The sequence below is a fragment of the Podarcis muralis genome, chromosome 7 (genome assembly GCF_964188315.1).
Source record: "Podarcis muralis chromosome 7, rPodMur119.hap1.1, whole genome shotgun sequence".
Lineage (NCBI taxonomy): Eukaryota > Metazoa > Chordata > Lepidosauria > Squamata > Lacertidae > Podarcis > Podarcis muralis.
This window is the reverse complement of record NC_135661.1, coordinates 74,065,328-74,080,957: the sequence shown is the minus strand read 5'-3', so window position 1 is coordinate 74,080,957 and position 15,630 is coordinate 74,065,328. Positions and strand designations below refer to the sequence as shown.

The window sequence follows — 15,630 nt, the reverse complement described above, 5'->3', positions numbered from 1 at the left end:
ATTGCTTGGATTATTGAAGGGGAGATTGCAAGCCAATGGAAAAATAGAGACTGGGCTTTCTTTCCAAAAGTCAGGGCCTCAACTGGGATAGAGGCATTAACATGACAATATGTTATCTGAAGAAGTGTGCATGCACACGAAAGCTCATACCAATAACAAACTTAGTTGGTCTCTAAGGTGCTACTGGAAGGAATTTTTTTTTATTATTTTGTTTCGACTACGGCAGACCAACACGGCTACCTACCTGTAACTATGACAATATGTGTTGATGGGCCATCTCAGAGGAGTCTTGGGCCTGGGCAGAGAGAAGGTTGCCAGGGTAACTGGGTAACAGGGAAACAAAGTCTTTAACAAGGTGTGCTGGAAAGAAGAAAGGAGAAAAAAGACGGAGAAACAACTTAGCAAGCAAAGAGAGATGCCTTTGACTGCAGTGCTGCACCCCTGTGGGGAACAAGTCCTTCTTTAAATGACCTTGCTGTAAGATCTGGACTCCCTCCATGCAGGCTGGAGGTGTACGTATGTGAATAAATCACATTTCTTAAAGCTGTGACAGTCTCTGCCACGTCTTCAGTTCTCCAAACGATCACAAACCCTGGGTGGGCGCCTGGATTGCCCTGGAATTGTGTTCCCGCTCGGCAGAGAGGAGGGGCAGTGCCAAACTTTTGCGACACTTTATTTAAAACAGCATCATACGCTTTTAAAGTCATGGCTTCTCCCCAAAGACTCATGGGAACTGTAGTTTGTTAAGAATGTCAAAGAGTCGCTAGGGGACCTCGGGTCTAGTCCCCTCACAGAGCTACAATCACCAGAGTTCCCTGGGAAAGGGGGTTGATTGTTAAACCAGTCTGGGAACTGTAGCTCTCTGAAGGGAATTGTAGTCTCCTAAAAAACTCTCAGCACCCTTAACAAACTACAGCTCCCATGGTTCTTTGGGGCAAGCCATGGTTATTTAAAGTGGTATTATGGTGCCTTAAATGTATGGTGTGCTTGTGGCCCAAGACAGCAGGCATACGGGATTTGGCTGAGGGTAAAGTGAGGGACGCGGGTGGCGCTGTGGGTAAAAGCCTCAGCGCCTAGGGCTTGCCGATCGAAAGGTTGGCGGTTCGAATCCCCGCGGCGGGGTGCGCTCCCGTTGCTCGGTCCTAGCGCCTGCCAACCTAGCAGTTCGAAAGCACCTCCGGGTGCAAGTAGATAAATAGGGACCGCTTACTGGCGGGAAGGTAAACGGCGTTCCGTGTGCGGCTCTGGCTCACCAGAGCAGCGATGTCACGCTGGCCACGTGACCCGGAAGTGTCTCCGGACAGCGCTGGCCCCCGGCCTATAGAGTGAGATGGGCGCACAACCCCAGAGTCTGTCAAGACTGGCCCGTACGGGCAGGGGTACCTTTACCTTTACCTTTTTTAAAGTGAGCTTGGTGGGGTACTACTCCATTTACATTAATGGGCCAGCCTCCATTGGCTGCAGTAGTTTGGTCCACAGTCTCTAAACGTTATTTTTCTCTCTAGTTGCTTTGTGCTCTCCGTGTGTGTGTGTGTGTGTGTGTGTGTGTGTGTGTGTGTGTTTTGCTGTGTTTTAGCAATCTTTGTCTAATCTTAGCTCATCAGTTCTTCAGAGTTAGGATCCTTATCTTACACTGGCTATCTTTCAAAAAGCAGCTGACTAATCAATTGCACTTCTTTCAGCAATTGTAAAAAGAGATACAATATGAGGAAGGGCCATAGCTCAGTGGTGGAGCATCTGCTTTGCAGGCAAATTATCCCTGGTTCAGCCCCCAGTGTCTCCTGGCAGGGATGGGATAGTTCTTGGTCTCAAACCCTGGAGAGCTGCTGCCAGCCAGTGCAGACAACATTGAGCTGCATTGCCCCAATTCCTCAGTCAGCTCAGGCCAGAAGACTGCAGGGCAGCAAGGCAGGCTGCAAACCATGAGAATCCCTAATCTGTTTGATTGCCCAGTGTCAGGAACACACACTCTAGATCCCCCCGGAAAAACCTGGAGAAAAATTATATAGACCACAGCAACTCCCCTTTCTTGATCCTCAAGTCTGCCCTGAGTATCCAGCTGAGCACAGCTAGGTGAGACCAACTCCACCCTGTTCATCATCCACCAAGGTATCAGGGATACAAACCAGATTGGCCTCCTCACCCATAATCCGATCATAGATGAGGGGGTCTTATTCAGAGTCAACCTGGCATTTAGCAACAGCAGCCGTAGACCCAAGGGTTCCTCTCCTCCCAGACAAAACTCCCTTCCCTTGGTGAAAACTAACAAGACCTACGGCAGCAATAAAAACCCCACAAATTAAAAACAGTTAAAACAACTAAAGCAGTTAAAAACAGGTTAAGACAGTGGCTGCTTTCAGTCTGCATACAATATGTAGCTGATTACTTTCTCCCGTTTGACATTGCATTTAATTTGCATTAAAATGAACAGGGTAGAATAACGTAACGACAGTGTAATTTTTGTAATTAATTGCAGAACTTACAGACTTTTGCTACAGAGGACGGTGAGATGAATAACATGGATTTTAGCAGAAGGCAAATTGCAGCAGAACAGAAACAGTTACACGTATCAAACACATGGGGCCAAGCAAAACAATTATTTATTAAGCAGCAGTCTCACTCAGTATAAGGAGGCACAGGTGACAAAGAGGCCTTGCACCTTGAGGGAGTATCAGCAGAAGAGGGAGTATCAGCTGGTGTGGCCTGCCATGCAAGCTACACCTACTAAAATTATATCCTCTACACAATTATTAAAAGCGTACTGGTCCCTTTTTTGCATCTGAGTACCATGGTGGGACGTGGGTGGAGCTGTGGTCTAAACCACTGAGCCTCTTGGGCTTGCCGATCAGAAGGTTGGTGGTTCGAATCCCCGCGACGGGGTGAACTCCCGTTGCTCAGTCCCAGCTCCTGCCAATCTAGCAGTTCAAAAGTACACCAAAAAAGTGCAAGTAGATAAATAGGTACCGCTCCAGCGGGAAGGTAAATGGCGTTTCCGTGCGCTGCTCTGGCTTCGCCAGAAGTGGCTTAGTCATGCTGGCTACAGGACCCGGAAAATCTCTTTGCAGACAAATGCCAGCTCCATCGGCTTGTAAAGCGAGGTGAGCGCCACAACCCCAGAGTTGTCTGTGACTGGACTTAACTGTCATGGGTCCTTTACCTTTACCTTTTTACCATGGTGGTGGGGGAGGAGATTTTCATTGGGATTAGAGTGGGAAATTAAAGCCCTTTTCCCATGTCACGGCCCTGATCCACTTCTGTTCCCTTTACCATTTATTTGAGTCTCTTTCTGTCAAAATCAGACACACAGTGTAATTATTTAGTGGACAGAAGTCTTTGATGGTCCGCTTGCTTGGTTTTCTCATCAAACCAGGCCAGGATGATTGACAGAAGCCTGGAAAAACACCAGTCCATTCTGATGCAGAGCTTTTAACAGAAGTTGTGATTTGTAGAAGTGAGTGTGTGAAGCTGTTCAGGCATGGAAATGAAACACTAAATGGTGGTGGTTCATTGTTGCAGAGTGAATTCTTTAAGGGACATTCTTTGAGGGTCTGGCTCAAAATTGGCTATGACATATTAGGCAAGCATATGGTGTGCATATATATTGCTTCATTTCATGGGAAGATTCTCCATTCCATTCCTGTATTGCTTTTCTTGTATGTTCTGTCCTCCATTTCTCCCTTTCTGCATTCTAATTTAAATAGACGAGTTTCTAAAATTAAATTCTAAGGTAATGCAAAAGTGGACACAGATACCTGCACTGTTAATTTGTGTAAAAAAAAAAGGAGAGTTCAGCAGGCATAGTCCTGGTCCTGGGCTTATCTCTTCTACATAACTGTTAAAGGTGCAGAAGTACCTGCGTTTCCATCCAAATACCTTATAACAAATCATACTTTCTGGCCTGGAAGCAAGGTGGATGGATGCAAAGGAAGGCATAGTTGCATAGAATAGAGGCAGGCATAGGCAAACTTGGCCCTCCAGATGTTTTGGGACTACAACTCTCACAATCCCTAGCTAACAGGACCAGTGGTCAGGGATGATGGGAATTGTAGTCCCAAAACATCTGGAGGGCCGAGTTTGCCTGTGCCTGGAATAGGGAATGTCAGCGGGTGTAGCTAAAATTTTCACGCAAGGCACATCTGATGAAATTCTCTCTTCTACGCAACTATTAGAAGTACTGCAGAGGAGCTTTCTTTTCTGAAACTAGGTCATGCTCAGTTTGTGTCAGTTCCTCCAATTCGTTCCCTCTTCCAGATCACCAGAGTGTCTATCTGCATGGATCAAATACTGCAAGCAAAGGACGAAACAAGAATGAAAGCGCAACCTTTACAGGATCGCCCTATGCACAGCTGTAGTGAGATTATTTTTGTAGAGTGTTTCGGCAACACACTGGCACTCCTGTGTCTTCATGCAACTTTATGTGCAGTCCCGCCCAGTGTGCTTTTTCTGTTTGATCTGTACTCACGATAGTCAGTGAAGATACGCATTCGTGAAACTCAGCACCGAAAGAATCTTGATGCAATCGTGCACAGAAGTACACCAAGATGGTTAAAATAGCAAAAACAAGAAGCCGAGGTAGTGCAGATGGCCAATGGGAAACTGTAGGAAGTGAAAGCTGTGGCCAGTAGTTTGCAAACAGTACTCTGTACGATGACTGAACTTTTTTGTTGTTATTGTTAAGGAACAACTAATCGTTGAAGGCATTTGAGAACAACAAAACAGGCAGTTTGGAACTCCCAAAACCCAGGAATAAATTGGGATGGGGACAATTTCCATATCATCCCTAGTTTGGAGGAGCTGCTGGTTTCTTTCCCTGGAACCCTAGCTTTCAATCTGTGTACTGGAGGGCCCTAGGGATCTTCAGAAGCTTACCGGGGGCTCCTGAAGGACAGTATCAGTCAGTAATAGTAGCCAAACTTCTCTGAATGGCAGCTGGCCCACCATAACTCAGTTTCACAGCCGCAGGATGTGCTGCAAAGGGTTGCATTGGGTGACCCGGGGCCAAAGAGGGCAGGGTTCCTGACCCTTTAATTAATTGCACAGAAAAGGAATTCCAGCAGGTATAGTTTGCACGACACCTGCTAAAATCCCCTCTGCTAGTCACTTAGTTGAAGATGCAGCAGCCTTCTCCTTGTGCCCATCTCTTTGTTCATGCTCCCAGTTTGTGCAGGACAGCATCCCCCTGAATGCTGGTCACTGGGGGGGCAACAAGAGGAGAGGTCTTTGGTCCTCATGCTGCGGTGGCTGGTGCCCATTGCAACTGATGGGGCAGAAGGCAGTGAGCCCCAGCACTACTTGGAGCCAGAGCAAAGGACTTCTAGCTTTGACCCCATCTCCTCCCTCCTGAGTTATACAAAGGCAACACTGAGACTCAGTAGGAGGAGGAGGAGCTGGACAGGGTGAGTGGTAGAGCATCTTTTGGGCATGCAGGAGGTCCCAGATTCAATCCCCACATCTCCACTTAAGGCTGGGAGAAAGAGCCTTGTCTGGAACCCCGGAGAACTGCTACCAGGCTGTGTTAGACAATACTGCGCAAACAGGACCAGTGTTTGACTCAGTATAACCTAAGTGTCTCATCTACAAATCTTTAATGCACAGGCAGGTGGAGACGGGAGGAAGCATTTTCTTTAAGTACTTCTCTTCTAGGGCTTTAAAGGTAGGTGCCAGCACCTTGCACTGGACTCAGAAGTAAAAAGGCAGCCAGTATAATTATTTCAGGGACGCGGGTGGTGCTGTGGGTTAAACTACAGAGCCTAGGACTTGCCAATCAGAAGATCAGCAGTTCGAATCCCCACGACGGGGTGAGCTCCCGTTGCTCGGTCCCTGCTCCTGCCAACCTAGCAGTTCGAAACCACGTCAAAATGCAAGTAAATAAATAGGTACCGCTCCGGCGGGAAGGTAAACGGCGTTTCCGTGCATTGCTCTGGTTCGCCAGAAGCGGCTTAGTTAAGCTGGCCACATGACCCGGAAGCTGTATGGCAGCTCCCTCGGCCAATAAAGTGAGATGAGCACCGCAACCCCAGAGTCGGCCACGACTGGACCTAATGGTCAGGGGTCCCTTTACCTTTTTAATAATTATTTCAGAAGTTGTGTAATATGGCTCCAGATAAGATTTATAGCAGCCTAATTGTGAATTCTTTGACACTGTGTAACAACAACAACAACAACAACAATAGTAACAGTCCTAGTATATTAGGATTGCCATATTTCAAAAAGTGAAAACCCGGACACAAAAGTTGTTAAACTTTTTTTGGCAAAGTTGTTGAGCTTTGTTGGCAAAAACACAAACAATAATGTAGTTTTTGAGCTATTTTAAAGGAACATTGCCAAAAACGACACTGCCACATGGGTTGACCTATGTCCAGGTTTTCCTGAACATTTTAGCGATTTCCGCCCGGACACCGCTTCCGACTGCAGTCTTCTGGCTGTGTCCAGGAAATTCCAGACATATGGCAACCCTACATAGTTAATGCTCAGTGAACACCTTTCGCTTTCTGTTCCTCACTGTTATATACCTCTTGCTGGAGTTCCCCCAAACTGTTCAAAACCTCTGCCTCATTCTCATCTAAGTATTCTTATAGTCTCCTTGTCTGAAATTCGTTGCCCATATCGATGAGAATTTCTGTGTGAAAATGTTAAAGTTGTTTTACTGAATTGTCTGCTCAAGGACTCCCCTCCTTTCCCCAAATGTGACAGGAGAAAGATCTGAGAGAAATATTCTGACCCATCTAGAGTTAACAGGCTACTGATTTTCTGTCTTTCTTTCCCAAGAGACACTGGTCATTCCTTAGACAGCCCTGTACTGGGAAGTTTTTAATGTTTGATGTTTTGCTATGTTTTTATTATGTTGAAAGCTGCCCAGAGTTGCTGGGGCAACCCAGGCAAATGGGCGGGGTAGAAATAATACAACAACATCATTATTTTTAATACTATTATTATCATCATCATCATCATTGTGGAGGGCTGTCAGTCCTCGTTTGGCTGTCTTTGTTTCTTTGCTGGAGTGTGGGGGGGGGGCGTGTTTCCATGGGTTTAATAATTTTTCTGCCTGCTGCAGCAATTGCACTATGCCATGCTAGATGCAGCACAATTTTAAATTGTATCTTTATTGCTTCTTTTATTTCTTGAATTGCGTTTGATTGTATTACAGTTTTCATTTCGTAGGAACAGCACTTCAAACTGTCTTCTCCCAAAGAATCCAAGGGACTCTAGTTTGTTAAGGATGCTCTGAGTTGGTAGGCAACCTGTGTTTGCTTCACAGATTCACTTTGATTGTGACTTCAAGCTGGGGATGATGTGAGCCCTTACCTGCCATTTAGCATGGTACAGGAGGTCTGGTGTGGGCTTCTCATCTTCCTGAGAATGAGGCCTAAGTCACCCTAGTAGCCCAACGATTCCTTTGATTATCATATGAGGGGATCACAGAATCATCATCATCATCATCGCTTTATTTGTATGCCGCCTTTCCATAGTTAAAACAATGCTCAAGGCGGCTTACAACATGACAAGATCTACACAGTTACCAACACAACAAAAGTCATAAACAATAAATAAAACACATCAAAACGTACCCAACCAAATGGAAAACAATTTCCACATAAATCATAAAATCTAAAACTAAGAATGCAGCATTAATATCAATCACAATTTAAAATGACATTAAAAAAATCAATTTAAAAACAAAAAGAAAACCAAAACGTTATACACCTTGTGTATAAAGGTGGACATTTCAGCTCCAGCACTGCATGTTAGTAGTAGGAGCTTTGTTACCTATGATTAATATGAACCAGGATTCCACCAAATTAAAAACAACTAGAAATAGTGGTTTTGAGGCTCAGTTTCAATGCACTGTTATTTCACATTTTGAATGACTCAGTTGTACCATATTATCATAGAATTGCAGAGTTGGAAGGGTCATCTAGTCAGACTCCTGCAATGTAGGAATCTTTTGTCCAGCGTGGGACTCGAACTTGCAACCTTGAGATTAAGAGTCTCATGCTCTACCGATGGAGAACTGAGCAAGTTCAGTGGGCATGAAATGCTACGTGACTATTGGGAACAGAATGGAGCGTGCTGTAAAAACACCTGGCCACCTGGCTAGAATAATGCTGAAGAGGAGCTTTCTACACTGCAATATTTTGTTGCAGTGTCTCTCTCTCTCTCTCTCCCCCCCCCCCCCCCCCCCCCCGCTTTAGTATAAGTGATTTTATCTGCCAGGCCCCAGCAGCTTTGCTTTGTGGGCTTGAGGCAGCAAGCATGTGTTTGCTGAAGGAGCCAGGAGAGAAGCAAACCACACAGCTCTCTTCCCCCTGCATTGGATGATACCATCTCACCACCAGTGGTGCCTGCAGAAATGTCTGCTCAGCACCCCCAAAGACTTCTGCTTTTGGTGCATGAAGGAACGCGCAGCAGCACCCTGGCGCTGGGTGTTGGGAAACAGGCGCCTCATGCAAGCTCTCCTGCAAGACAAATTTCGAGCCTATGAGGCCAGGCCTGTGCTATTCTGCAGGAGGGGAATGGCATATTTCAGTGTTCCCATTCTTTTAGTTTTGGCTTCTTTACTCTCCCTGCAAGTAGAAGTTTAGTATAGCAGGAAGATAGCTGAGCTCAAACCTTTCTCCTGAATGTGCTCCCCACCTCCTGTTTTCCCCAACAGCAGGCAGGAGTTACTGGTTTTCCTTTTCCTTTTTTTCGCATGGGAGAGCATTCAAAGACACTACCACCATCCTGAAGCTTGAAGTCACACCCGCCGGAATTTTTCTTCCTTGTTCTCTTGCACATGACAGGGTCTATTTATGTAGGATCGGATAATCATTATGTGGTGGGATGGCCACCTGTCATGGAAGCTGTAGTTGAGATTCCTGCATTGCAGGGGGTTGGAAGAGATTTTCCTTGGGGCAGGGGCAGAGCAAGGTGGGTGCGGTCCTCCCCTCATGTCACCTCTGAGGGTGGTGACAAAATGCTGTGCGGTCCTCAACGTCTGTGAGAGACTCTGTGGCTTTGGCGTGCGCTGGCTTCCCGCTGCCAAAACGGTCCGCTGTAGGGCGGCAGGCAGACTCCTCGTTGCAAGGCACGTGATCTCTGCAAAAAAAAGCTCAAAAACTCTAGCTCCCCCCCCAAAAAATATGAAATAAAGTCAAACCATTTTTGCAGGCAAAAAAATAAAATAAAAAATTCAATGTGTGTGGGGGGGGGGATGACAATAAATTTTCCGCGCTGGGTACCACCTAACCTTGCTACACCACTGCCTTGGGGGTCCCTTCCAATTCTATGATTGCTCTGTCCATTGAACCACACGGGCTGTTTAGACTCAGGAACCCCGAGGGAGCTGGTTTTCTTTCGTGACTGGACTTAAGAGCTCCAGCGCTGATTGCGAGCAACCTCCTCCCTCAGTTTCCTGAGCTGGGGGTGCGTCATCGCCCGGGAATTCCATTGTCGAGATAGGGCCGGGATTTGTGGAAACCTCGCTGTGCAGTCCTGGGAAAGCTCAGCCATTGACTTCCCCACCTGTTGCGTTTTTCAAACCAGAACCCGCCGTACGGAGCCGGCCCAATGTTAGGCAGGGTAAGGCGGCAGAAACTAGAGCGGTGGGCTGCAAAGTTCTGGAGGACCAAGCTCTGTGGTGCACACAACCTGCCCTCTCTGCACTAGGGTAGAATCAATTTGTCAACTGCACTTTCTTATCTTCCCCGGTTTAGGTTCGTTTTGCCACATTTCAATATGAGTTTCCAAATCTCTTCTTGGAAAAAATTGCAAGCAGATGATTAGTGCAGGTTTCTCCCAATGCACACATATTTGCACAGCTATTTCCCCTAACAGCATACAGTGGTGCCTCGCAAGACGAACGCCTCGCAAAATGAAAAACTCGCAAGACGAAAGAGTTTTCCGTTTTTGAGTCGTTCTGCAAGACGAATTTCCCTATGGGCTTGCTTCGCAAGAAGAAAGGCCATAGGGAAATCTCCGGGGACCTCTTTTAAATGCTGGCGGTGGGGAGCAAAGCCTTTCGCCCCCCTCCGGCCTTCAGAAGAGGTCCAGGAAGGCCGGCGGGGGCCGAAAGGCTTTGCTCCCCACTGCCAGCATTTTAAAATCGCCCCGGGACAGCGGAGAAGTCTTTTAAAATGCTGGCGGTCGGCAGCGAAGGCTTCCCTGGAGCTTGCGGGGCGGGAGGTGGGGAGAAGGGCTTTTCTTCCCACCGCCAGCCTTCAGAACAGCCTTCTGAAGGCTGGCGGTGGGAAGAAAAGCCCTTGTCCCCCCCCCCCCAGCCTGCAGAAGAGGTCGGGGGACAGACTGTCCCCAGACCTGGTCTGAAGGCGGTTTCCATAGGAACGCATTGATTGATTTTCAATGCATTCCTATGGGAAACCGTGCTTCGCAAGACGAAAAACTCGCAAGAAGAAAAAACTTGCGGAACGAATTAATTTCGTCTTGCAAGGCACCACTGTACATGGAGGGAGCCCCACCAACCTGGCCATAGTTAGAGCATCTGCTTTGCAAAAGGTCCCAGGCTCCACCCCCGGTGTACCCAGGTAGGGCTGGGAATAACCCCAGTCTGAAATCCTGCAGAGCTACTGTGTAGACAGTTCTGAGCTAGATGGACCACTGGTCTGACTCAGGATCAGGCCTTTCCTATGTTTGCCCAGGAAGCAAAACATATTGGGTCTCCCCTGCTACTACAGGTCTCAAGTGACTTTATATCTGCTTTTCAAAGCCCTGGTGAGAAGCCCTTGGGACTTGAGAGACAGAAGTGTTTGATGTTTTGGTTTCAGTCCTGCATACTCCCAGCTCTCTCTGTACTCAGTTTCCATTCCTTCTGGGACCAGCCCTACTGTTTGGCAGGGTGAAGCGACTCAGCTCAGGCTGCAAATTGGGGTGGCCAAATGCAAAAGAAAACAGGGCTCCTGTGCCTTGAACAGTCATGTAGAAAGGATTTCAATACCTGCTGAAATTCCTGGGGCAGGAACCTTGTCCTCCCTGCTGCAAATCCTGCAGTACTTTTGGGGAGCACTGAACTTGTTCATCCTTCTTAGCTTATTATTGTCCTTTCTTTTAACCAATAGGGTTTAGATTTTTCTGCCTCTGGCACCGACATTCTTTCATTCCCAGAAAAGGGGAGGGATGGCAAATTCTTTGGAAACCTAACATTACTGGAAGTGGCAGCATTACTGAGGAGATCAGTCTCATGAGAGAGGCTTGGCCCAGTCATTGCATTGTTTTAACTTCAAGCGTGTTGTTAAAAACTCTTTCATCTACTCGGGCTTTTAAAGCCAATTTACCCTAATAGGTTTGTTTTCTTTAGAGTTCCAAATGTGTGTGTCTCTCTCTCATCCTTGTTTTCTGATGGTTCTGTTTAGGTTGGCTTTTATTGTTTTATTGTTGTACTGTACGTTGCCATGAGTTTGGGGAACTATGAATAATAATAATAATAATAATAATAATAATAATAATAATAATAAGTATTGTTATTATTAATCCTTCCCCCATTCTTGTAAGGAGCTCAGAGTTCTCCCATGTGCTCCAGCAGACATTTTGCATGGACTGGGGAACCTCAGATGTTGCTGAGCTAAAGTTGCCATCTTATTTGACCAGTGGCCCTGCTGACTGGGGCTGATGGGAGCTGGAGCTCACAAGTTCCTCTTCCCTGATTCCCAAACCCTGATCCTTTGCTTGTACACTTTCCCCCCACGCTTGCAGGAGGCGCTGTCAGTCGTAAGCGAGGACCAGTCCATATTCGACCCATCCTTTGGCACCCCGCACCTCCTGAAGACAGAGCTGCCCTCGGTGGACGACTACGGTGGCAAGGAGGGCATTGGTCTGGAGGAGCCCCAGTGGCAAGCCCAGGCCAACAGCAGAGGCCATGTGGTGAAGCAGGAGAACGAGCAGGTCAACTGCTCCAGCAGGTCAGTGGCACTTCTTTCAGCTGGCTAGCAGAAATCTCCCTTCCTCCCAGCAGCCATCATCAAGCTTGAAGGGCTAATTTTCTTGTAATCATGTGGCTGCTTAAGGCCCAGGAACCAGCTGACAGGGTCTGCATACACGCCATCCAGTCAAAGCATGCTCCCCCCAAAAGAATCCTGGGAGTTGTAGTTTGTTAAGGGTGCTGGGAATTGTAGCTCTGCGAGTTTCCAGGATTCTTTGGAGGCGCTTTAAATGTGTGTTGTGTATGCAGCCTAGCATTCCCTGCCTCTACAGCTCGCCTAACCCAGATCTCCGCATTCTTTCTATCTGAAGTTGCCGCTTTCTCTTTCTATTTTGCTCAGAACTTGCTGCTGTGCCTTTAAGAGCAGACTGCTTACAGGGACATAAAGAGCAGGCGCCGAGAGGGGATCCTTTTACCTCCATATTGCCTGCCCCGTTTCTTGCAAACCAGGCTGCTGTTTAAAGCGCAAAGAGCAAACCAGGCTTTTATTATCATTACTATTATTCCTAGTCAGTTGGCAACCCTTCTGAAGCTTGTTTGCCCTGCCGTTGCAAAGATCTGATGCACAGAGGCAGGCCAGGCCATTGGTGGCTGGTGCCCATTGGGACTGGCAGAGTGGGCAGCAGTGAGGCCAGCGATAGGCAGATCTAACCACGACCTGGGAGACCAGGGTTCAAATCCCCACTCAACCATGGCCCTGTCTCTCAGTGCAACCTACCTCACAGGGTTGTTGGGATTAAATGAGGAAGCCAGGGAGCCAGGGTACACGCCACCCTGAACACCTTGCAATGAATACATATAAATATTCTTCTTAACGGACCATGCTGCAGTGAGGATGGGGTCATTCCCTACCCTGCTGCAGCGCCTGGGGCTTTCAGACCAACTTTACTGGCTGCAGGACGTATCTTCCCCTGGAGCTTGTGGCTGCTCTCAAACCCACAGGAAACAACTCACTTCCCCTTCAGCCAAGCAGTTTATATTAGGCGGATTTGCATCAACCAACGGGCATCTGGTGCAAAAGAGGTTAGCGTAGTTCCCAACTTCTTTCTAAAGGAGGCTGAACCTCAGCTCAAGCCCTGCTCAAAAGGAAGGTGAACTCGAGGGAGGGACGCAGCTACAATTCCCAGAGTGGCTTAACAACCACCCCTCTTCGCAAGGCATGCTGGGAATTGTAGCTCTGTGAGGAGGACAGGAGACTCCTAACAATTCTCAGCAGCTACTAGACGAACTACAGCTCCCAGAATTCTCTGGGGGTGAAGTCGCCGCTGTTTGAAGTGGTATCATAGTGCTTTTAATTGATGGTGTGGATGTTGGCCCAAGATGTCACAGCCCACCACAGAAAAAGCCATGCTCAGGAGGAGGAGGCAGCACATGAAGAAGGGCCTCAGAGGATGGCTGGTTTCTGCCTCTGTCATTGGTGCACATAGAGACCTATAAGCTCAGCTAACTAGCCAGGCTAGAGGCCTTGTGCTAGGAGCAGCTTTAGTCCCAAGGTTGTAAACAACATTCCTAAGTGTCTACATTTGACAAGGAGATGTGCTCTGCTCAAATGTCCCAGGTAGAAAGGAATGCAAAGAGACCACGTGCAGCAGGGGCTGCTTAGAGAGAGAGTCCGTTGTTTCCTTGCCTAATGAATATGTAATGAAGGAAAGACCATACATGGTATAATTCGTATTGTGTTGCAACTTTAGATTGGAGGAAGTTTATGCATTCCCTGGTCCCTCTTCTGAAGGCGGGCGGGGGGCGAAAGTCTTTGCTCCCCCCCGCCTGCCTTCAAAAGCCGTCCAGGACAGCGGAGAAACGCGCTGCGTTTCTCCGCTCTCCCGGGAAGGCAGGCGGGGGGGAACAAAGACTTTCGCCCCCCGCCCGCCTTCAGAAGGTGTTCGCCGCCCGGCTTCGGAGCATCGTTCCGAAGCCGGGCGGCGGGAGGAGGTGTTCCCTCCCCGCCGCCCGGCTTCGGAGGAGCCTTCCGAAGCCCGGCGGCGGCGGGAGGTGTTCCCGCCCCACCGCCCGGCTTCGGAGGAGCCTTCCGAAGCCCGGCGGCGGCGGGAGGAGGTGTTCCCGCCCCGCCGCCAGGCTTCGGAGGAGGTCCGAGGACAGTGGGGAAGACGCGCTGCGCTTCCCCGCTGTCCCGGATATTTCCCTATGGGCTGTCGTCTTGCGAAGCAAGCCCATAGGGAAATTCGTTTTGCGAAGCGCCTCCAAAACGGAAAACCCTTTCGTCTAGCGGGTTTTCCGTCTTGCGAGGCGTTCGTCTTGCGGGGCACCACTGTACTGAGAAGGCCTTCTGCCTAGTTCCCTGTAACTTGGCTTCTCACAGCGAGGGAACCACCTGAAGGCCCTCAGCACTGGACCTCAGTGTCCAGGCAGAACGATGGGGGTGGAGACGCTCCCTCAGGTATACTGGACCGAGGCTGTTTAGGGCTTTAAAGGTCAGCACCAACACTTTGAATTGTGCTCGGAAACACACTGGGAGCCAATGTAGGTCTTTCAAGACTGGTGTTATGTGGTCTCGGCTGCTGCTCCCAGTCACCAGTCTAGCTGCTGCATTCTGGATTAGTTGTAGTTTCCGGGACACCTTCAAAGCTAGACCCACGTGGAGCGCATTGCAGTAGTCCAAGCGGGAGATAACCAGAGCCTCAAACGTTTATTTTTGCTACATCATCACCTGTGAAATGCTGGGAGAGTGCCGTTCAGTCGTGCCAAGTTCCCAGACCTCAATGAGCACATTGTCCAACAAAGCCCCCTCTCCCTCTCTTCTCCACCAGCAGGCAATCGCCCGTGGACTGCAGTGTGACACGGAGGGGCAAATCAGGGGGAGCAGTTGACCCGTCCCAGGTATCCTATCCAGGTGGATACAACAACCAGCGCAGCAGCCCACCTGTTAACCCCCCCAGCGAGGAGAAGAGGGTCATTGTCCCAGCAGGTCAGTATATGGGGGCTTTTTGGCATCCCCCCACCCTGCTCCCCGACTTCTGGTTCACATGATATGCTGAACTCAGCTACAAGCTCTCTCTACACATGTACAAGGGTGTGTGTGAAATAGTGTGTGCTTGTTGGTTTCTACAGCTGAGCTTTTGTGTGCACAGACTGTACACTTGTTGAATGTAATGTGTGAATACCCCTGCTGGCTTCTTGTATTGGGGAACAGCCTTTTCTTCCAAAAATGGCTGGTTTCTCAGGCTGTTATTCCACCCGCTACCAAATCCCATTTGTAAGCTGTACTCTTGACACAAGGGATGGTGACCAAATCATTTCATTTAGAACAAACTCTTAACACATGTAAAGCATGAGAAAAGCCCACTAGAAACCTATATCCTTTCAGCTGCTTCTGGAACTCCTGAGCTTTTGTGTAAAACCAGGACTACACTAAAAAGTAAGGGGTGGCAGTGGTGGATGACTGTTCAGTTAGAAGTGACAGGAAATCACACATCACATGCTCAGAGGCGCAGTCATCTTACGGATTCCTGGTCTGAGCTCTAAACTTCAAAATAGGTCAAGAAAGGCCTATGGATGGTGTAATGTTAAGAAATTCCAGGACATGTTTTATGTGAACCATTTCACCAAACATAAGAGCACCCCGCAGAACCCATTACAGTAGGGTTGCCATAATTCAGAAAGAGAAAATCCAGATAGAAAAGTTGTTGATTCTGTTTTGCAAAATCGCAAAGAAATGAGGTTTTAGAGGTATTTCCCCCCCCCCCCCCAGAAATCGC

The 15,630-nt window shown here is 48.2% G+C and overlaps 1 protein-coding gene across 3 annotated transcripts in view; it reads left to right on the top strand.

Moving 5' to 3' along the window:
* LOC114603529 (retroviral integration site protein Fli-1 homolog) overlaps positions 1-15,630 on the top strand; it is a 32,374-nt gene that overhangs the window by 7,462 nt on the left and 9,282 nt on the right. For 2 of the 3 annotated variants that reach the window (XM_028742597.2, XM_028742595.2), the window contains exons 2-3: positions 11,689-11,894; positions 14,683-14,840. In XM_028742597.2, the coding sequence (XP_028598430.2) occupies positions 11,689-11,894; positions 14,683-14,840 (364 nt within the window). The remainder of the gene's footprint in view (positions 1-11,688; positions 11,895-14,682; positions 14,841-15,630) is intronic. The other variant, XM_028742596.2, reaches the window with a different exon arrangement.